Source organism: Corythoichthys intestinalis, chromosome 17 (genome assembly GCF_030265065.1).
Source record: "Corythoichthys intestinalis isolate RoL2023-P3 chromosome 17, ASM3026506v1, whole genome shotgun sequence".
NCBI classification, from domain to species: domain Eukaryota; kingdom Metazoa; phylum Chordata; class Actinopteri; order Syngnathiformes; family Syngnathidae; genus Corythoichthys; species Corythoichthys intestinalis.
The window spans coordinates 35,525,609-35,550,196 of NC_080411.1; the positions used below are offsets into that span (position 1 = coordinate 35,525,609).

The following is a 24,588-nucleotide window of genomic DNA, read 5'->3' on the forward strand; positions in this document are numbered from 1 at the left end:
GGCATCTGCAAACTTAGGTTACCAACTCGACTATATTGGCTAGATTACCTGTCATACTCAACAAAAAAGACAAAAATGTCCTAATATTTTTTGTACTTTGGTGTTTTAAGTGGGGCTGTCAAACGATTAAAAGTTTTAATCAAGTTAATCACAGCTCAAAAATGAATTAATCTTAATCAATTAAAATATGCCATATTTTTCTGTAAGTTATTGTTGGAATGGAAAGATAAGACAAGACAGATATATACAGTCAACATACTGTACATAAGTACTGTATCATAATGTGGTTGCTACAAAGAAGAGTAGCCTATTTTAAGGCTCCAACAATGCATCACAAGTTGAGTGACGCTTTGGCGCTTCTAATAGACGCCATGTAATAGAGAATCTTTTTCGATTACTCCAACAATACGTGAATGCAGCATCGATATTACGGTACGTGTGTTAATCAAAGAGTCAACGGTGAATATAACTGTACTGTAAAACCGTATTAGCTTCCCACCTGCTTTACAGGTTAGGGCCAGATAAACTGCCCGTCCTTGTTCCTTTTGGCCTCTGTGTTGATGTTTGTTTGCTTGCCTATTTTCATGAACTGTGAATTTAAATAGTTCAACTTTACTCTTTACGTATCAGCAGTGGCGCCACCAGGGGGTGGCCAGGGGTGGCCACGGCCACCCCTATAAATATGTTGGCCACCCCACTGGCCACCCTGCTTGCCAGTATATCATTAGATTATTGTAGCGTCAGTTATGCATTTCTTCCCAAATGAATGCATTTATTTTGTTTTGTTAAATGTAGGGCTGTCAAACTTATCACATTAACGGGCGCTAATTAATTTAAAAAAAAATTAATCACGTGAAAATATTCATCGCAATTAAGGCATTCGCGGTACGACTCATTCACACATTGCCGCAAACAGCCTACAATGGCGCCGTTTTACTTATATACAGATATAAGAGGCAGAGTGGAGTAGATACAAGCATTCATTGGGGCCGTGCTTTTAATTGGCAAAAGCTTTGTCATCGCTCCCACAGCAGCTATAAACACTGTGGGAAGCGACGTGGGGAAGAATGACAGGAGTTGATCTTTTTCTTAACACCCTGTAGTGTACCCAACACAGAGAAGATATAGCATTTGCAGCCACCACACACATTCATGGTTGCACCACTTCCCAACATATATTTGGGCAGAACAGTTAAGTCGCTACAGTATCATTTACTGAAAGCTCAACAAATACACTAGATGGCAATATTTAGTCACAATAAACAAACTCACATTTATACTTTAAGACTTACAAGTCTTTCTATCCGTGGATCCCTTTCACAGAAAGAATGTTAATAAAGTTAATGCCATCTTGTGAATTTATTGTTATAATAAACAAATACAGTACTTATGTACAGTATGTTGAATGTCTATATCTGTCTTTCCATTCCAACAATAATTTACAGAAAAAATTGGCATATTTTAGAGATGGTTTGAGTTGCGATTAATTATGATTAATTAATTTTTAAGCTGTGATTAACTCGATTAAAAAATTTAATTGTTGACAGCCCTAGTTAAATGTACACCTTATGCCTAATATATACATAACACTAGAGCTGGGAATCCTTGGCCACCTAACGATTCGATTACGATTCAGAGGCTCCGATTCGATTATAAAACGATTATTGATGCACCCCCCTCCTTTTTTTTTTTTTTTTTAATATTTTGTACATTAGTTCCAAAATTGTTCAAAAATACTGTGAGGCTAAACCAAACTACTATTTCAGTATTAAGTTAACATATAGCAGTAAATAAAATATACAAAAATAACAGTAAATAAAAAACTCCAGTCCCCATTCTGTATCAGCAGCTTTAAACTACATTCAATTAATGTTGTGAATCAACCGTTAAAGTTGTTGAAATTGCTCCCGTTATTCCATAATTTCCCTTTTGTCTACTTTCGACATATGAAAGTTTAAAAACTATTTTAAAGATAGATTCAAGTCAATATTTTACCGATTTAGGAGTATTTTAGATAAAAAGTTTGCTTGGAAGGTTCGCTACAACAGCCTTGCAGAGAAGTGTACTGCTTTAAGATGGCGGACGTTTACTAACGCCCGCATCTAGATTTTTGTAGGTGTGCTGCTAACGCTACCGAATCTATACTGCATCTAGTCCTATATAAATGATATCTACCGTAACATTATGTGGATGTACTTTGTAGCAGCTTTTCGGCAGCAGTCAGGTATGTTGTTGTGTTTTTTTTTTATCTCGTGGCATGAGTTGAGCTAGAGCCGTGAGTTGAGCATTGGCATTACCCGAGGGGCCGGGTAATGAGAAGCATGATGTTAAGCTACTCTCGCTCTGTTCCTCATTGACCGCGCGGCGCACTGAGTGTGTTGTACTTCCAGCTTTACTTGGCATATTTCAATAATCGGAATTTGGATGTTTGTGAATCGTTCTCGAATCTTTCACGGCCGAATCACGAATAATCTAAGAATCGGAAATTTTGCACACCTCTACATAACACAATAAAACAATTGTTGTGGAACTCAAAATGTTGACTGGACAGGTATGGACTATGCACATTAAATCATTAGTAACATCAAATGTTACACAATACACCAAAGTATATCAGTAGCCGTGTCCTTAAGTCTTTTTGATAGTTTTCCACTGACCTTTTTACTGCAATAATATAATGAAAACCTGAAATTATGGCTTTTAGTTTTGGCCACCCCAATGAAAAATTTCTGGAGGCGCCACTGCGTATCAGGCCGTTAGCTGCGATAAATTAGACAACGTCTACACTACGACAGATAATGGCCTTAAACGTGTAATTAAGTTGGACTAAATGGCACGTCAGCTACATTAATATACCTCTTGTCCGGATTACCATTTTTTCCGGACTATAAGTCGCATTTTTTTTTTCATATTTTGGCTGGGGGTGCGACTTATACTCAGGAACGACTTATGTGTGAAATTATTAACACATTATGATATAATTTCACATGTTATTTTGGTGTTTTGGAGTGACACTGATGGTTTGGTAAATTTGTTAGCATGTTCTTTATGCTATAGTTATCTGAATAACTCTTAATAGCTATGGCCACGTCCGCGTTCTGCATTTGGCAATGTGTGTTCAATTGTATTATTGACTTTTTTTTTATATTGAAATGCATGCTTTTAGTTTGTGGCGCTTTCACGCCCACGTGGGGGCGCACTCACACTTGTTTACGTGACGAGCGCTCACACGCCAGAAGAAGACGGACAGCTACGTAGCTCTGAGTGAGTGGGTGAGTTAGCGAGAGAGAAACAAGGCTGCGAACCTACGTTCATTGTTTATGCTTTTAAAATATCGCTACAGAGGCAATGCCTGTGTGTATCTTCTTTTCTGTTGTTGTTGTGCATTTTCCACCCGCGATCGGACACTTAGAGCCAGTTGTGTGGGTGTTTGAACGATGTGCTAATGCTAGCAAACGCATGCTAACCGTTAATGTCATTGCCGTAAAACAACTTAATTATCATTTATTTACGTTGATGCGAACCTGTTTGGTATCGAGGACCAAATTGATTCAGCAATTTATACGGACGTCCATCATCGTCATATAGCCAGGACCGAGCCGTAGCGTCCTGGTGAGGACAGTATATTCACATTTCGTTGTTCATGCATTGTACACTGTACATTTATTCAACATGTTGTTTTCTATTGTATTTTTATATTAAATTGCCTTTCAAGATGACATATCTGCTCTATGTTTTGGATTTTATCCCCCAAAAATGTGACTTATGTTTTTTTCTCTTCATTGGGCATTTTATGGCTGGTGCGACTTATACTCAGGTGCGACTTGTAGTCCGAAAAATACCGTAGTTGTTACACGGATAATGTAGGCGGGTAATATTACCCACCGCTTAATATAGACTGCTGTCTCCGTACAACAAGCAGATATTAAGGAAGTGACGTCATGGAGCTTGCCATTGCCATTTTTAGTGTGGCATGCCGGCATTGTTAACGATGGAGGCGGACGATCAGAATGTGGCAGTCCTGCTCCTCTTTTCTTTTCCACAGTCATTGTTCACAGTTTATCATCTAGTGTGTAGAACAAGTGTGAGGGAACCTGCGCAAGTCATTTCTGGCTTTTTGATGAGTGCATCTGCCTCTCCGCCACCCCGTAATTTTAAATGCGGTACCGGCCGGCTCGCTCGACATGGAGAGTTGATAATGCACTCATACATTTTTCTTGAACTTTCAAACATGTGTCGCAATAATATGCTTCAATGCAGTGCCCATTGGTGGTCCTCTCATTGCAGATCACACGGAGATGAGCGTTTTATTACAGAGCTCATCTCCCGCGTCCTGTCCCCCCTTGCTGAAAAAGCATATGTCTCCACCCCCATACTTCACAGTGGGGATGGTGTTCTTGGCATTGTACCCATCCTTCTTTTTCCTCCACACACGACGTGTAAAATTTGCACAATTCTACTTTGGGCTCGTCTGACCACATGACTTTCTCCCATGTCCCCTCTGCATCATTCATATGGTCCCAGTCAAACTTCAGACGGGCCTTCACATGCACTGGCTTCAACAGGGAAACCTTCTGAGCAATGTATGATTTAAAACCATTGCACCGTAGTTCTACTGACAGTAGCCTTTGAAACTGTGCATCCAGCTGTCTTCAGGTCATTGACCAGCGCCTGCCGTGTAATTCTAAGCTGATTCCTCACTTTTCTCATCATGAGTGATGCCCCATGAGGAGAGATTTTATATGGAGCCTCAGTCTGAGGTAGATTATTAGTCATGTTTAGCCAGTTCCTTTTTCTAATAATTTCTACAACTGTTGATTTATTCTCACCAAGCTGCTTTCCAAATATTCCCATAGCCTTTTCCAGCTTTGTGGAGCTGAACATTTTTTTCTCTTGTGTCTATCGAAAGATCTCTGGTCTTGCTCATGGTAGTAGTTGGATTATGACCGACTTTGGGGTGCACAGGTCACAACAATGAGCTCAAACAGGTGGTGGTTGGGTGGTTACTGATGGGGTAAAGGTGGACTTTTTTTTAAAGTAGACTGACAACTCTCTGAATGTCATAATTATTGCGGGTTCTCAGGGGTACAAATAGTTATGAACCCCAGTATATTATAAACCGGGGTGCACATATATTTTTTGCCCAGGTTCTCAGAGGAGGACCTGGAGATGTGACTTGGTCCTCATTGAGCTTGAGAGCCGGCCCGCCTGATGCAATAAAATTATGACAAGCTTTACTTAGAGCCAATTACCTTTAATTAATTATGTTAACAATTAATGCTTGATTATCAACTGACACAACAAAATTGCCATTACTTTGAAGTGAACTGTAAAGAAATAAACATAAAAGCACTAATTCAAAATAAAGGGCATTATGCGGCTCCCACATTAACTCCAAGCCTTTGTAAAAGTGGGATGTCCTCCTCATAAGAGCTCATTGAACGTGCATGTTTAGCTTTGTGAAATGCGAGCAAAAACACGTTTGTCAGTGCATGGCGCTGTTCTTTATTCCGCCAGTGGCGTCCTGACATCGATAGTTTGCTTAATTGCCACATGCTCTGTTTTTTTCGGGCTTTTCAAAGTTTGGATGGCTGAAATTCTTTGACCCTGCATAAAATGCGCTGCTCTTATCAGCGACATTGGAATTCTCACGGCAAATTTTGGACTACATTTCCGTGCGAGCATCATTTGCTTCTAGCCATGGTACCTCCTGCAGCCACTTTTCAGCAAAAGTCCTTTTTTTTCGGTAGCTCCGGTGACGTCTTTGTCGTCTGTCTGTCTTTTGACGAGGGGTTGGGGAACACGGAAATAATTACTCAGTGGGGCCGGCCTCTTTGACATTTTGAGAAGTGCTTTTCTCGTGTCCGCCCCCGATTACAGTGGTACGCAAAAGTGCATGGAAGCCGTTGAGGGCCAGCGCGTGTGTCTACGTCCAGTACGCATGCGCACCACTTATGTGCACCCCTGATTATAAATATTATAAATTATAGAAAAATCATACGATGTAAGTTTTAGATTTTTTTTAGATTATGTCTCTATAAATGGACATGCATCTATGATTGAAATTTCAGACTTCTACCAATTTTCTAAGTGGGTGAACTTGCAGAATCACAAGGGGTGCAAAGACTTCTGCTCCTCACTGTTAGGGCCTCGGCCCCGCCCTCCTGAGACCTGGCCCACCTTGGGCAGGTGTGAGTGTTTTTATTGATTTGCAGGTGGAGCGGCCACAGCTGCTGGCAATACCAATCAGCCATCTTATAAGCCAGTGGACGCCAGCACCTCGTCGCCCAAACAACTAGTCTGTTTACCACGTCAGTTGCATCTCGCGTACTTGATTATTTATCTGATCGCCGGCTCACGACTTTTATCTTCTCGCCCCAGGTCCTGACTTTGTGCACCCCTGTCAGATTCCACGCCTGCCTTCCTTCCGAGCTTCCACGCCCCACGTCGGCTCAGCTACCCCAAGCAGAACGACCTACACCCGCCACGTTATTGTTTGCGCTCGCCAATAAAATATGACTCGCCACAACCACTGCATTGTCTGCATTTGGATCCCCTCTCGTCGCACACCCTAACACTCACTGTATATATGGATATATATAAAAAGGGGGGGGAAATGAGATATTCTCTTTATATAGATATTCTTTCATTCATTTCTACTTTTATTTACAATCTTTAATTTATTTAAAAAAAAAAAAAAAAAGGGGGGGGGGTTCGTTTTTTAATTAAACCAAAGGGAAAAAAATAGTCTTTTTTAATTTATCTCCTTCATATACAACACTTGTATTTTTGCTTTTAATTAGATGTTAAATCAATTTGAGAAAATTTATTAAAATACAAATATAATCGTAATATTAATAATAGTATTAATACTAATGAAAGGAGAAAAGATTAAAAAAATAAATTGCATATTATTTTAATTAAAAGGCGTATATAAAAGGCAAAAAAAGCATTAAGGCTGCTTTAATTTGTAATCTGACTTTTTCACAACAACATGCATCAAGAGTTAGTAAATAATCTTCAATTTACGATACGGATAATTTTACCCAAAAAAATATTTTTGCGAAAAACATTAGGTCGTTGCAAAGTAAAAATTATTTTCGCTGGCCACACCAAATGATGTGAAACTGGCCCCCGGGCCGCCAGTTTGACACCACTGTCCCCAGATGGTTTAGCAAGCTATTGTCAAAATAAACCCAGAGGACCATTAATGAGGACACATGCTACAGAAAATGGTTGGAAAGTGAACAATCGTCACCCCTGGTCTAGGCAACACATTTTTGCATGTAATGCTACATATACAGTTCATAAATTGCAAATAAAAAAGCCAACATGACCTTCAGCATCCTATGATAATCTCGTGAGTTGAAGGGAGCCAAAGGACAATTTGTAATATGGCAATGCCCTCCACACTCCACTTCTTCACGACAGTGTAACAGCTTTTTTCTTTTCCCCCAGCCTCAGCGGAGACATTTCTCCGAGTTTTCGCCTCGTCCTCCCGAGGCTTGTCAGATCTGCTTTGCTCGTTCGCTTCAAAGACACCAGAGTCCGTCTCCTCCTCTCCACTATCTTTGCTCCACCCAGCATTCATAGATGTCACATGCCACCCTCAACCTTTTGCTCAATGAGCCGCCGTGGGCTTGTTGGCTCACGATTAAGAGTCGTCTGAATCAGACACCCTCATAAGACAATTAGCATCTCACTCCCTCCCGTCGGCTCGACAGCTGCCGCGTCCTGTATGTGAGGGAAATAAATGGATGCGCACTCTAATACATATTCCCAGAAAGGTAATAAAATGTACCGATGATTAATCAAACTAAAACCCTATCAATTTTTTTTTCTCTGTAGTGCCACATTTAGATGACAAAATGGATATTTACTAAAACAGATAATGTCTTTAGAAAGTCTTTAAAATAAAAATGTTAACTGTGCCATTGACGTCAAATTCATTTGATCTGGGAGAGGCGAATGAACCTTTGTCAATCGCACAGAAAAATAAGCATTCACAGCCAGTCCGCCCAGCAGGTGTGGAGTGGAACCAAAAAAATGGCCCAAGCATTTCTGTCCTGGGCAGCCTACCTTGTGTGACTGACTAGAGATTTGTACTTTTTGTTAAAAAAAAAAAAAAAAAAACCTTGGAATTGAAGTGACTCTAGCTTTATGTATCACATGCCTGTCAACCTTGGCCCTTATGAAATCGTTTTTTCCTGTAAAGCTTAAAACCCAAGCGGGGGGTGGTGCTTGGTAGCGTAGCTTCTAGAGTGTTTTCCCGTTTGATATTTACCGTTCGCCGTAACCATTAAAAATATAGTGAAAATTACGTACAAAATACAGGCTGGTGGAAAAAAAATTGCGGCTATGGGCATAGTGCAAAAATAAATTGATATTGTCTTTAGTGTCCTACAACAATCGTAAATTTAAAGATACCCTGGAATTTATTTTAACTAGATAGTCATTGCACTATGTTTTAAATTATGACTTGAAAACAGTTAAGATTCTTTTATTACATATGCAGAGTTTAAACGTGGCCGAAATGTGTCATTGTATGTAATTGACTTTCTTATATATGATTTTAAAATTGAGAGTTGTAAAGCAATGAAACGTACAACAAAAGTGAGTAAATTGAACAAAAAAAGAACAGAATCATCGAACAGATCATGTGGCTAGCACCTTAGACCGTCATTTGCTTTGCTTAGCCAAAACCCCCGGAGGACCGAAGAGGCAGGAAGGATATACATAATTTTTTCAAACCTAAGCTTTCAAAAGCGACCACAACTATTGAGCAAGAACCAAGGATTGAAAATGTGGACCATGAAACTCCAGAGAGCATCGCCAAAATGGTGAGCAGTTTCAATTTGCCCAACTAAAGAAGCTAATTGTACAACAGAGCCACCACCGGTGTCTTGCCAATGTAGTTACCTCTGTCAAAAATTGTATCCCATGGCTGCGGGAGCACACACACACACATTAGTTATCTGTAATGTCGACTTAAACAATTAATTGAAACCAGAAAAAAACATTATATATTTTGGACATCGACATTTATCAAATTGGACAACTCAAACAGGACTTGAATTACAGTAATAACAGTTAGACACTTCTGGCCAAAAGTATTGGCAACCCTGCAATTCTGTCAGATAATGTTCAATTTCTCCCAGAAAATGATTGCTATTACAAATGTTTTGGTAGTAATATTTTCATTTATTTTGCTTGCAATGAAAAAACACCAAAGAGAATGAAAAAAGAATAATAATATCATTATCATTTTAATGGGCCAGACAAAAGTATTGGCACCCTCAGCCTACTACTTGTTAGCACAACCTTTAGACAAAATAAAATGCCAACAACCGCCTCCTGTATCCATCAATGAGTTTCTTACCATGCTGTGCTGGAATTTTAGATCATTCTTCTTTGGCCAACTGCTCCAGGTCTCAGATCTCTCCACAGGTGTTCTATGTGATTAAGGTCTGGACTCATTGCTGGCCACTTTATAGGTCTCCAGTGCTTTCTCTGAAACCATTTTTTAGTGCTTTTTGAAGGGTGTTTTGGGTCATTGTCCTGCTGGAAGACCCATGACCTCTTGGGGAGACCCAGATTTCTCACACTGGGCTTTACATTATGCTGCAAAATTTGTTGGTAGTCTTCAGACTTCATAATGCCATGCACACGGCCAATCAGTCCAGTCCCAGAGGCAGCTAAGCAACTCCAAAACATCAGGGAACCTCCACCATGTTTGACTATGGGGACCGTGTTCTTTTCTTTGAAGGCCTCGTTTTTTTCCTGTAAACTCTATGTTGATGCCTTTTTTCCAAAATGCTCTACTTTTGTCTCAGCGGACCAGAGAACATTCTTCCAAAACGTGTTTGGTTTTCTCAGGTAAGTTTTGGAAAACTCCAGTCAGTCTTTTTTATGTCTCTGGGTCAGAAGTGGGGTCTTCCTGGGTATCCTGCCATAGAAGCCTTCTCATTCAGATGCCGACGGATCGTACGGGTTGACACTGTTGTACCCTCAGACTGCAGGACAGCTTGAACTTGTTTGGATATGAGTCGAGGTTCCTTGGCCACCATCTGCACAATCTTTCGTTGAAATCTCTCGTCAATTTTTCTTTTCCGTCCACATCTAAGTAGGTTCGCCACAGTGCCATGGGCTTTACACTTATTGATGAGACTGTGCACGGTAGACACAGGAACATTCAGGTCTTCGGAAATGGATTTGTAGCCTTGAGATTGCCCATGTTTCCTCACAATTTTGCTTCTCAAGTCCTCAGACAGTTCTTTGGTCTTCTTATTTTCTCCGTGCTCAATGTGGTACACAGAAGGACAGAGGTTGAGTCAACTTTAATCCATTTTAACTGGCTGCAAGTGTGATTTAGTTATTGCCACCATGTGTTATGTGCCACAGGTAAGTAACAGGTGCTGTTAATTACACAAATTAGAGAAGCATAACATGATTTTTCAAAGGGTGCCAATACTTTTGTCCAGCCCATTTTTGTGAGTTTTTTTGTAAAACGATAATTTGATGTTTTTTTCCATTCTCTTTTGTGTTTTATCATTGCAGATAAATGATAAAGATAAATAATTGCAAATAAATGAAGATATTACTACCAAAGCATTTGTAATTGCAATCATTTTCTGGGAGAAATTGATAATTATCTGACAGAATTGCAGGGGTGCCAATTCTTTTGGACATAAGCTAAGGTCATCCTACGAGTAAAACAGTAAAACATTGCCTTTTTTACGTTCAGCAAATATGTTACGTATTATGACAGAAAAAAAAATGACAGATTGGCTGTTTCTAAACCTTGTTGATACAGTAACTACATCATCAAAACACAGGAATCAAACAAATCAGTGCAGCGCAGTGGCTCCGCCAAGAGGATACAAATTTTGACGGGGGTAACTACATTGCCACGACTCCAGCGGGCGTAGCATATTCAATGGATGACGATCGTGGCGAGAAGCATAGCTATCCTAAGCGGCCTGATTTAGAATTTCCCTCAAGAATGATAGGGAAACATAAAAAAAACAATCTTTTTCAACGCATTATTATTATTATAATGGTGTCAATGGTGGTGTTATCGTTGTATAGCGCTTTTCCACCTTATATTCTTGTAAATTAATTTTATTGCTGACACTGCATCATCAACATGTTGTGCCTGCCCTGCCCCTAAAGTCAAACTCCGCCTATGCTTTAATAGGTCATAGGTCAAGGACTGAAAACTCAATTCTCAAGCAAAGGTGCTCATGACTACTCACCAGAGTTCTCAAAGTCTTTGTAAGAGGATGCCCATGACTCAGCCATGCCCAGCATTGTGTTTTCCATTATTTGGATATCGGTGATGGGACAGTTGCACTGGGGATACTCGTCAGCACACTGGCAGATGCAGTGGTTGTTGCGGCACAGGTACTCCCCTTCTCCATTGCACATAATATAACTCAAAGCTGACTGGACAAACTTTTCCTGCAGGTACTCCGGGAAGATTACCTGAAGACCTGGAAAATATCAACATAGATCAATTAAAGCATGATGAGCAAGACATTATTACATCCATTTCCCATACAACATTTCCTCATGTTGGTGGGAGGTGAGCTGGAGGCTACCTCAGTTGACTTTGGGCGAGACAATGGATTACGTTAAAATAACAGAATAATTAGAAACGGTTGTTGGTAACTTGAGGGGCTTTTAAACTTAGATCTTGCCATTAACACTATGCCATTAAGGACAACAGAATGGAAAAATGGATTGATGCAGTATTGTATTGGCATCTTATTCAGTAATGAGAGTTACAGTACATCATAAAAACAAAGAGGTCAAGAACAACTTCTAATTCATTTAATGATTGCCCTATAAAGGTATTGTGTGTGAAGAAATGCACAGTGAAGTGTCCTTTGTGTTAGACTCTGGGTTGTTTTGTCTAAAGGACGTGCTTCAAAGAGTTCCACGGTTCAACAATAGCTGACAATTTTATGTTGGCTTGCTCTTAGCATGACAGCCTTCAGTGGTGATTGATGCAACCCATCAAGTGTACTGTGGACGTATTTAGCACACATTTGTTAACCCCCAACTCACCTTTATCCATTTTCGAGCCAGTGTGTGCGTTTCATACAATTAGCTAACTAAAATATAATATCAATAATTTGATAAATTGATACATCATATTTCTCATAATATGTATTATACCATGTATTAGGGCTGCACTGAAAGAAAAATTCCTGGCCGAAACTGAAAACCAAATGTGAAAAAAAATCTTGAAACAAATATTTTTCAATTTATTAAAAATATATATGCATGTATTATAGATACATAAAGCACAATTAGCCCAAATGATATTTTTACTATTGTATTTATTTAATTATGATTTTAATTATGGAATTATTATGTTTAGAATAATAAAACTGTTTGATGTTTATTTGGTACTGACATTTCAAAAATGCACAACTTGAAATATGATAAAACACAAAATTAAATGTTTAACTTGACCCATTGTAGAGTAAAATTATTCGCTGTTCCAGAAAACATGTATATTTGAACTAATCAGCGTTAACTATCTATGCTGATCCAGTGTTTCTCCTACATATAAAAAGATTGTGGAGCTAGCTCCACCAAAATAAAAGCCGCTATGCCTTGCAAATGAGATTTTTTTTTTTTTAAGGCCGTTTCAAACTCGTGGCAGCCTAGTGTGAAGGGTTCAGCGGCAAACTATTCATTGTGTATTGTAATGTCCGTAACTATGTTTAACCCCCGTAAGAGATGATTGGACTGGGGAGCTCTGACGTAGGGAGAAGCGATTAGGAAGAATGGGAGACCAGGCGAGATAGCGAGTGATAGCGGTTGCATTTGCTGTTATTTTGTTATTGTCTTTCAATATTATTGTTGCCACAATAAAGTGGATAAGTCAATACAGAATCCTCTCCTTCTTACCCCGATCCAGGGCATTACAGTGTTTTGGATCGGACTTTTTGGCGAAAGTGGTGGACGCGGCCGTTTTGGACGGAACGGCAAGTTTGAATGAGTTTGCGCTGAGAGGCGGGCCCAAAATAGAGCCTTGCTCTATTTTCAGAGCGCCACCACGCTAACGTCAACAACGCATCCAATAGCAGAGGGGTTGGCGTACTTATATCTGTGCTATCAAGCTGTTTTGGGGGCTGGATATACGCAATGAGGCTGACGAAACATCGATAAATGCGCTTTTTTTCTAGTTTCGCCTGCTCTTGGACACTCGAAAAATGACTCATACCTCTCCTTGCTAAGCTAAACGGTACTTCGATTGCGTTTGTGTGGAAATGTAGTTCATGAACAACAACAAAAAAATTCTATAAAAAACTATTCACCTTCTCACCGAAACTAGTAAAACTCTTTACACAGCTATTAGAATTTCCCCCTACTTTGTGAAATGGGTAAGTTAGCAGAAGGACTATGATTGTTGTGGTAATGTAGTACGTATTAGGGCCGAATAAAAGGAAAAAGAGGGACAACGACATGCAAATCATACTATTGTTACAAGAAAAAAAGCCGTATTATGTAGGGTAATGTAGCTGTAATCAGCTACATATTTTACATACATGTACCGTAGCTGAGAGCTACAACATTAGCCTGGCTAATTAAATATTTTAAATACAACTTTGTTATGGTTGTTCTTGGGAAAAAATATAGGGAAACAAAATCATTCACTTTAATTTGCTTGTTGTTAACACTTGTGTATGTAAATCTGACAGTGGTAAGTTTATGCTTTATTCAAGGAGATGAGATGCGTGTGTGGCAGACTTGCAGTTTTTGTTGTTTTTTTGTTTTTGTTTTTAACATAGGGTTTTGATAGTTGCCGTCATAGTTTCAGGATCAAAGCACTGTTCCGCCCCCAAATATTTTACCGGGACCGTGTTCCAGACCGTTACATCCCACTTTCACCCCTACTTAAATAACTACCGTATTTTTTGGACTACAAGTCGCACCTGAGTATAAGTCGCACCAGCCATAAAATGCCCAACGAAGACAAAATAAAACATATATAAGTCGAATTTTGGGGGAAATTTTCTTGATAAAATCAAACACATAGAACAGATATGTCATCTTTAAAGGCAATTTAATCGTAAAATACAATAGAGAACAACATGCTGAATAAGTCTACAGTGCATGAACAACGAAATGCGAATATACTGTCCTCACCAGGACGCTATGGCTCGGTCCTGGCTATACAGCAAGCTAAACTCCCAAATGACGATGCTGGACGTCCGTATAATTTGCTGATTCAATTTCGTCCTCAATACCAAACAGGTTCGCATCAACGTAAATAAATGGTAATTAGTTGCTATTACAGATATGACACATCCAGTTAGCATGCGTTCGCTAGCATTTGCACATCGTTCAAACAACCACACAACTGGCTCTGAGTGTCCGATCGCGGGTGGAAAACTCACAACAACAACAGAAAAGATGATACACACAGGTGTTGCCTCTGTAGAGATATTTTACAAACATAAAAAATGAACGTAGGTTCACAGCCATGTTTCTCTCTCGCTAACTCGCCCACTCAGAGCTGCGTAGCTGTCCGTCTTCTTCTGGCGTGTGAGCGCTCTTCTTCACGTAAACAAGTGCGAGTGCGCCCCCACGTGGGCGTGAAATTGCCACAAACTAAAAGCATGCATTTCAATATAAAAAAAGTCATTCATACAATTGAACACACATTGCCAAAGGCAGAACGCGAACGTGGCCATAGCTATTAAGAGTTATTCAGATAACTATAGCATAAAGAACATGCTAATAAGTTTACCAAACCATCAGTGTCACTCCAAAACACCAAAATAACATGTGAAATGATATCATAATGTGTTAATAATTTCACACATAAGTCGCTCCTGAGTATAAGCCGCACCCCCAGCCAAACTATGAAAAAAAAACGACTTATAGTCCGAAAAATACGGTAGTTAACTAAATAGTAAATAGATATTTCACTTAAATACTGCTTTTCTATCCCTAAGGTACTCTCAAAGTGCTCTAAAATTGGTGTATGTTCTTTACAAATGGCAAAGCGTAGCAAGACAAAATGCAACAATACTACTCTATATTAAAGTTTGACCTGACCTGGCAGGCAGTGGCAGTCTAGTTTGGTATATAAACTAAAGGCGAACAAATGGAAGCAGAAGTGCATTTCGCCCCGTCCTACTGTCTCCAAACGTATCATTTCTGGACTATGGGCCAATTGATATCTCTCAGGAGATCTCACAGAAATGAAGGTTGTGCGGCAGTAAAGCCTTTTCCTTCAACTACGCCTTGGAAAATAAATCCTCAACTCTACAAGCCAGTGGACTGGAAAAGAACTAAATAGTTTTTTTCCATGCCCTTTTTGTACAGAATGTTTAGAAAGCAATATTTTTTTAATCGCTTTTACTTGAGCACACAAAGGTTGCCTCAGCAGAAAATATGCACGAAGGAGCCACAACATAATATCGTACTGAATGATGAATGTTTCCCCCCCCCTCTGTTTTCCGTGCACGTATTACTTTCACCAAAAGGTGAAAAAAAAAAAAAATCAATTCAGGCCAAATAAATGTGATGTAGCTGAAATGAAAGGGAAAAGCGAGTGCATTAATATACATTGTACGCATGAATAGCTTGCTGTTTAACTGTCAAACGTTGTCTGTTGTGTGCACACTTCAATTAAAACTACTTATTTTCACTTGCAAAATATGTTAATGCAAAAACTGGGGAGCTGAAAAGTTAATTAAGATCTTAATATTCACCGCCATTTAGCCATTTAGCCTACAACTATACACAGCATATTCGGTATGCTAATCAATAATTAATATTCCTTAAAGGAATACAAAAACACTTACTGCAACTAGTAGTGAGTAAAAGCACAAAATACACCAATGTAAAAATCTAATCAAATATGAAATGGAAATAACATCAATATGTGAACAGGCTGGCAGTCTTGTACAGTAAGCAATACATTTAATTCAATCAATTACGTACACGTACATTTTTCCAAGTAGAAACCTGCAAGAGCTAGAAATTAGATTTCAAGAATTACAGCACGTAGTGTATTCCTGCTAGACAGTGGTATACAATACCTCATGTTACAGTGGGGCAAATAAGTATTTAGTCAACCACCAATTGTGCAAGTTCTCCTACTTGAAAAGATTAGAGAGGCCTGTAATTTTGTCAACATGGGTAAACCTCAACCATGAGAGACAGAATGTGAAAAAAAACAAAACAGAAAATCACATTGTTTGATTTTTAAAGATTTTCAAATTAGAGTGGAAAATAAGTATTTGATCACCTACAAACAAGCAAGATTTCTGGCTGTCAAAGAGGTCTAACTTCTTCTAACGAGGTCTAAAGAGGCTGCACTCGTTACCTGTGTTAATGGCACCTGTTTAAACTCATTATCAGTATAAAAGACACCTGTTCACAACCTCAGTCAGTCACACTCCAAACTCCACTATGGCCAAGACCAAAGAGCTGTCAAAGGACACCAGAGACAAAATTGTAGACCTGCACCAGGCTGGGAATACAATCTGCAATAGGTAAAACGCTTTGTGTAAAGAAATCAACTGTGGGAGCAATTATTAGACAATGGAAGACATATAAGACCACTGATAATCTCCCTCGATCTTGAGCTCCATGCAAGATCTCACCCCGTGGCGTCAAAATGACAAAAAGAACGGTGAGCACACAGGGAGACCTAGTGAATGACCTACTGAGAGCTGGGACCACAGTAACAAAGGCTCCTATCAGTAACACAATGCGCCGCCAGGGACTCAAATCCTGCACTGCCAGACGTGTACTTTTGCCAGACGTGTCCCCCTGCTGAAGAAAGTACACGTCCAGGCCCGTCTGCGGTTTGCTAGAGAGCATTTGGAAGATCCATAATAGGACTGGGAGAATGTGTTATGGTCAGATGAAACCAAAACATAACTTTTTGGTAGAAACACATGTTCTCGTGTTTGGAGGAGAAAGAATACTGAATTGCATCCGAAGAACACCATACCCACTGTGAAACATGGGGGTGGAAACATCATGCTTTGGGGCTGTCTTTCTGCAATTGCCAACAAAGGGTACATAACAAAGTATTGAGATGAACTTTTGGTATTGACCAAGTACTTATTTTCCTCCATTAATTGCAAAATAAATCCTTTAAAAATCAAACAATACGATTTTCTGTTTTTTCTCCCTCATTCTGTCTCTCATTGTTGAGGTTTACCCATGTTGACAATTACATGTCTCTCTAATATTTTCAAGTGGGAGAACTTGCACGATTAGTGGTTGACTAAATACTTATTTGCCCCACTGTACACTTATAGTATATGACACTTGGGATTGTTGAAATGTTATTCTGAAGACGATTCCCAGGTGTCCTGATTAGACATGTGCCGGTTACCGGTTTCAAGGGATACCATGGTATGAAAATGTCACGGTTTCAAAACAACTAACATTTTCCGTTATAAGTTCCCAATGCTATCAGCAATTTTGTATGTCCCAAAAATACAGAAAAAAATCCCTCGCTCTCAGCTACAGGGCTCACCCCTCTCCCTCCGGTTGTTGCTCAGTGTCAGTGAGTCAGCTGTGCTACACGATGGCTGGATGAGGTGAAACACCTTAACTATTACCCCCATCGCAGAAAAAAAAGTCGCTGGTATGGGAATACTTCGGCTACAGAAAAGGGAGCGGCTTAGAGGAGGAGTGCCAACAGACAGGTAAAACATGTCTGCGGAGGTTGGCTGCCGAGGAGGCAATACCTACTATATTATTTCGCATTTATACAAAATTAAAGTTTAGTTAACACTGTCATGAACATTCCCAACACCTACAATAGTTAACTCCAGCATGTTTAGTGTGTCTAGCGGTCGTAAAACATACTATAACGTAAGCTTGTTAACGAGGCAGATAATATGGCTAATTAGCACGCCAAGACGGCTAAGTTTCCTCCCTAACATTAGCCTACTTTTTCCGCCATTGTAAACATCTGTTGAAAATAACATTTTCATAATACAGCCTGTGGTGTTTTTTGGTCTCTTTGGTGACTGTGTCGAGAGCGTGAGTGTGTTTAATACGAGTCATATACACGTGGTTTTTATGGAAAATAATTTCTTTTCTTTGGTTCTGATGATAATAATGAGCTGTGAGTTTAGGCTAACCTAAACGACTGCATTTATTTTAATTTTATTTACTGTAGAATATTTCAGTTTCATTGTTGTGAAAAATAAAAATCCTGTTCAATGGGAAAAACCTTTTGATGAACCCAGACATCTAAAACATTTTAGAGCTGTAATTGCAATACCGTGAAATTATGATGATTTTGCTTAAAGTTATCATACCTTCAGAATCTCAAACCGGCACAAGCCAAGTCCAGATAAAATAATAATGCCTGCTTGGCCCCAAATACCCTAAGGATCGCCAATAACAGGAACTGTCCCGTTTCAGGTAAATCAGCCACTGCTCACCCCACTCCTCTCTACTTACACAACCAGGCGTTACATAAATGCTATTTATGGACATACAATATTGTCCATTATTGTCCCTTTGTAGTTCTCACTAAATACTGTAGGAAACATTCATATGTTTTATTCTGTTTTTGGTGACTGTAATAATGACTGCTACCCTGTAACTTGGTTTAGGTTGGCTATCTGTGAATCCAACAATAGGCCTGTTGCGATAACAAATTTTAGTAGGCGATATGTTATCTCAAATTATTGCCGATATGCGATATTATTGCCTTTTTTTTTTTTTTTTTTTTTTTTTTAACAATTCAACCACGAACATAGTGACAATACATCAATAAAAATACAAATCACCAATTGAAATGCAATAAATTGTTATTCTGAAATACAACACAAACTAACATTTTATGAATATTAAAATAAAGACATCATGCATTATGAGTAATTTTTAAGCTAGTTAGGTGCAGAATATGAAATAGGTGAGAAACCCAATGTCATTTTTGTTGTCTGCCAATTAGAGCCAATAAAAAGTGTTAATTGGATCCAAAATGACTCTCATCTTGTCCTGCAAAGTGCGCATGCAACAAATTTGAAGCCAAATTATGATCATTTAGTACATTATATTATCATTGCCAATCTGATTTTTCATAATGGGTGTCATTTTAAAGCTATTCTTAGTGTAGAATCTGAAGTACGTGAGCTTGCCTCCAGAAATTTGGACATGACATGCTTTTATTTTGAAATGTTCACTGGACGTTTGCTAAGCCACTAACCGTATGCTTCACTCTCAGTACAGAAAAAAAAAAAACTGCGCTATTCGTCATGCATGTGGCATCAGTAATTGTTTTTTTCTTTTGTTCGCATCGTTTGCGAATTCTGTAATCCAGCGAGTTTTGATGTTTGAAGTGTCACCTTTTAACTGCAATTTTGCGTTGTGGAGAAGACTGCCAAAGTTTTATAGCAGGATAAAGTGCTTAGTACATTGTCTTTTTTCCACTAGCTTCGATATGGCAATGCTAACGTTTTACAATGTTTAATATTCATGTGTTTCCTTATTTTGTATGTCTGAACTTTTTTCTATGGCGTGTTGATGGCCAATAAACATCTGTGAAAGCTACTGAAGTCTCATATGCAATCAACACACACTTGTGCCGAGTGCACGAAGCACACGCACGCACAATTGTACAGTATGCAAGAACGCACGCGGCGATAAATCGTAGCTGGGAAAATTACCGCCCTTGCATTAATTTGACTTCTCGCATATCGCGACAGGCTTATCCAACAACACTGAAGCTTAGGTTTTAACTATGATATGAAAAGCCCCTTTCAGACATACGAAGAAGTATAACTACGGTAATGTACCGGTATTTACCCGACATGCACTGTAAACAGTAAATGCAATTTGGTGTATGCAGCAGGTAACGTTTCACTTCAGAGTGCAAAATTTGATGACGTAGCTGTCATGTTAATACAGTGGGCTGAGCCACAATCCTCGATTTTCTTCACCCTAAGATCAGACCCTAAGATCAGACGACTGTTCTATTAAAAAAAACAAAACAAAACAAAAAAAAAAACAACGAGGTATCGGTACAGTATCGGCATCAGCCGATACCACAGAGCCGGGTGTTGCAATCAGTATCAGGACCCAAAAAGAGGTATCTGTTCATTAACATATACAGTGGTACCTCTACATATGATTGCATCGACATCTGACGTAAAACTTAACTCCTGATTTGTCTCGACATATGACAACATGCTCGAAATACGACGATTTATGACAGTGTCACAATTTCATTGTTTTCCCGTAAGGTGGACGCACGGCGCATTTTCTTGTAAGAGAAATCAACATGAGTCCCAAGAAGTTAAGTGCAAGTGATAAAAAAATATTCAAGGTGACACTTAGCATTGAAATGAAGGTGGAAATGATAGAAAAATAAGAGCGTGGTGTGCGGGTCAGTGAAATGGCAATACGGCCGGAATATGTCTATGAACTTGACGGTCCTCCTCCTACCTGCCAGTCTTTATAAGATGTCAATTATTATTACTACTGTAAAATCGGCAAAGAAATCGCCAACTTCGTCAGGTTTTTAATCATTTATTTCAGAACTCGTGCAACACAACACGGCTACTGTCCGCTGTAGCCGATGCCAACAACATGCAAAGAGATTGAAATTCTACCACACCTCTCTGTCGTCAGTCACACGGAGCGTTCAGGAACAGCATGTAAAACACCTCCACCACATGTGAACCCGATTCGTTACATTATTATCATTATTTATATTATCATTATTACGATTTGTATTCATAATTTATTTGTTTTGCTATGTTAAATTGCTATTTGTAATTGTTCCAGCAGTATTTATTAAGGCTTTAGCGTAGAATTTTGTGCTGTTGAACGAATTAATCAAGTTATAATGTATTCTTATGGGAAAATTCTACTCCTCATGCAATAATTTAAACTTACAAACCAGGTCTTGGAACAAATTAAATTCGTATGAAGAGTTACCACCTTTTTTTAATTTAAAAATTTTTTTTTTATTTTTTATTTTTTATAAACAAACATTTTGATTTAGGAGGAGTCATTGTTCAGTCTAGTCTCCTACAAATAGATGAGCCCAATTGGTAAAGTATATGAATAGAATCTAAAAAAGAAATAGTGTCATGCTGAATCGCACTCTGCATCAGAAAGCTGCAGAGTACCACTATATTTCTCTACAGTATAAAACACAGCTGAGTCTGTAAAGTCCCGGTATATTTTCCGTATGTCTGAAAGCCCGGATCTGGGTAATTTCCTGGTCACAGTTCTCAGTAATCTTATGTCTGAAAGCAGCTATAGTGTTTTCATGTGGTTTGCTTACTGTTAGTTGTTACTAGTTATGGAGTCATGGACGGGGATACTCTGTGTGGGGGTCGTACTATGCAGTTTAACATCCATTTACCATGGAACTCATCCTCATGAGGGTGGTTGGTGAACTGGAGCCTAACCCTTTCTTCTATGTCCACAAGAAAGCCTTTACAAAAATGAAATCACGTCATATAACGGTCCACTATTTGAACTTGTTAACAGAATCCCAGGATGCGAATCTACTGTGATTTATTTTGTGTCTTCCTTGCTACACCACGCAATGACCGTCAACTAGATGAAGTGTAGGGAAGGTCGGGTTCTTGAAGGGGCAAAGTGCATGGATAGTTCAGAATGTGACCACAGAAGAGTCGTATTGCACCGGCCTTATTCTCTCTCCATCAGGCTTGTCTGTGGCCCACAGATCCAATATTCATTTAGCTTGATGTATTCCTAGACTTGAAACTTTAATGTGATTTGTGGGACAATCCAGATGGCAAGTTCACGGATCAACGCCGCTCACTGACGGAGCTTGGAGCCAGCGGGGCCTGCCGCACAATAACAAGAGTGCCTATCCTTCTCCTTCCTTCGCTTTTCTCCGACCGTACTTCATGAGCTACGAGTCCCGCGTCGACATCCGTCACTTCGGTTGCCGTCCTCTCTGTTTTGCTCGTCGACTTTGTCTCTCCTCTTTGCACCTCTGTCCGACTTCATTACGCTCACTTGTGCTCCCGCCGTGCACTTCCACGTGACCTTTGGCTCACGTTCACTCCATCACTCACTCCTGTTTCTTCACCTCTTGTGCTCTCCCCAACTACACTCAATCACTGTGCATCGACTCGGTTACTGGAAATGTTGATGTCTTGCCCTCGCACCCGGCCCCCTCGCTACAAGAATCCTTCAGCGGACACTGTTGCTTTAAATTCACAGAAGGATTAAAAACAGCCACATGATTGGACGTCTACAGAGCCAAAACACCCAACATATTTAAAATGTGATTCCACGAAAGCCATACAATGTGTGTGTGTGCTTTTTCAGTCTTGTCTGTGTTTTCCGCCATATACTGTGTACATATATATATATATATATATTCTTTTATTGTTGATTTCTGGTCCATTTCTGTTGGTTTTGGGACACTTTCTGATTATTTTAAAGTTTTCTTTAGTCACTTGCTGTAGATTTTGGATCACTACCTGTAGATTTGCGGGCTTTTAAGGTCACTTCCTGTTGTTATCAGGTCATTTCGTTCCCCGTTGGAAATTAATATAGACATTTGAAATAAATGAGGATGTTTTAGTTAGCACATCCAATTTTTTTAATGGATATCTTGTAAAATACAGTTACCACAGCCACCAACAAGTCCACAATAAATTAGCCCTTGTACAAAAAATTACAGATGGCACATGTTACATTGCTACCGAGATTCAAGATGATCAGAATTTTTTACCAATAGACTGAAACCTAACTAATACCTAATCTTGGAGAATGCATAGTACAGTGGTATGAATAGGGATCTCAACATTTGGTTTTTCTCACATTTCTGCATAAAATCACCATCAAGCGTGAGCTGATCTTTGTCAAAATCACACAGATGAAAAAACTGTCTGCTTTAACTAAAACCACCCAAACATTTATAGGTTTTCATATTTTAATCAGGATAGTATGCAAACAATGACAGAAGGGGGAAAAATAAGTGAACCATCACATTTAATATTTTGTGCCACCCCCCCTTGGCAGCAATAACTTAAACCTGACGCTTCCTGTGGCTGCAGATCAGTCTGACACATCGAGCAGGACTAATCTTGGCCCATTCTTCTCTACAAAACTGCTGTAGCTCAGTCAGATTCCTGGAATGTCTGGCATGAATCGCTGTCTTTAGGTCATGCCACAGCATCTCAATGGGGTTCAAGTCTGGACTTTGACTTGGCCACTACAGACTGTGCATTTCATTCTTCTGAAACCATTCTGAAGTTGATTTACTTCTGTGTTTTGAATCATTGTCTTGTTGCAGCATCCATCCCCTTTTTAGCTTCAACTGTCCATCAGACAGCCCCAGGTTTTCCTGCAAAACATCCTGATCAACTTTTGAATTCATTCTTCCATTAATGATCGCAAGTTGCCCAGACCCTGAGGTAGCAAAACAGCTCCAAATCATGATGCTCCCTCCACCATGCTTCACGGTGGGGATGAGGTGTTGATGTTGGTGAGCTGTTCCATTTTTCCTCCACATATGACGTTGTGTGTTACTCCCAAACAATTCAACTTTAGTTTCATCAGTCCACAAAATATTTTGCCAAAACCTCTGTGGAGTGTCCAAGTGCAAACATGAACACCATTCTTGGCCTTAGTCTTACATACAGTTGATGTGTGCACAGAGATACTGGACTGTGCCATTGATTTCTGTAAGTCTTTAGCATACATTCTAGGGTTCCTTTTTACCTCTCTGAGTATTCTACGCTGAACTCTTGGCATCATCTTTGGTTGATTGCCACTTCTAGGGAGAGACTCAACATTGCCAAATTCTCAACATTGCCAAACTCTCTTCATTTGTAGACAACTTCTTTGATTTTCAACTGATGAACATCCAGACTTTTAGAGATGGTTTTGTATCCTTTCCTATCTTCACACAATCAACAATCCTTTATCGTAGGTCTTCAGACAGCTCTTTTGCCTGAGCCATGAAGCACATCAGACAATGCTTATCATCAAGACTTTTCTTACCAGGTGTGTGTTTTCTTGTGGGCAGGGCAGCTTTAAACCACTCCTCAGTGATTGGGCACACACCTGACTTAAAATGTTTGGTAAACATTGGTTTCAATTGCTCTTTAAATCTCCTTAGGCAGAGGGTTCACTAACTTATTTTTCCCCCTTCTGTCATTGTTTACATGCTATCCTCATTAAAATACAAAAACCTTTAAATGTTTGGGTGGTTTCAGTTGAAGCAGACATAGAAATGGGCGGCCATAGAAATCCAGTCCATTTGAACTGGTCGGGGTGGCAGCAAATAAACGAATGCATCATCGTAATTGTCGCTCAAAAAGTTAACATACCAAGCATAATTCTCCATTTAGTGTCCTTGGTAAAGTTTCACAGTCTGAAAAAGCGTTGAATTTATTCATTACAAGTCACGGAGAAATATTTTACAAGAACTTGGCCTCCAATTCACTCAGAGTCAAAGTGTCTTTTGTTTCTTTTCAACTGGGATTGCAATAGTAATTTGATGTGGCACATTAACGTGCTCTTTATTTGTTTCTCCTGACTCCTGACTGACACTCGGGAAGTCTTCTCGATATTAGTTTGAGTGGAATT

At 39.3% G+C, this 24,588-nt stretch overlaps 1 protein-coding gene across 3 annotated transcripts in view; it reads right to left on the reverse strand.

Annotated features, from left to right (window-relative positions):
* The window catches only part of brinp1 (bone morphogenetic protein/retinoic acid inducible neural-specific 1), a 333,495-nt gene that overhangs the window by 27,755 nt on the left and 281,152 nt on the right, over nt 1-24,588 (reverse strand). For all 3 annotated transcript variants that reach the window (XM_057818881.1, XM_057818882.1, XM_057818883.1), the window contains exon 6: nt 11,256-11,492. In XM_057818881.1, the coding sequence (XP_057674864.1) occupies nt 11,256-11,492 (237 nt within the window). The remainder of the gene's footprint in view (nt 1-11,255; nt 11,493-24,588) is intronic.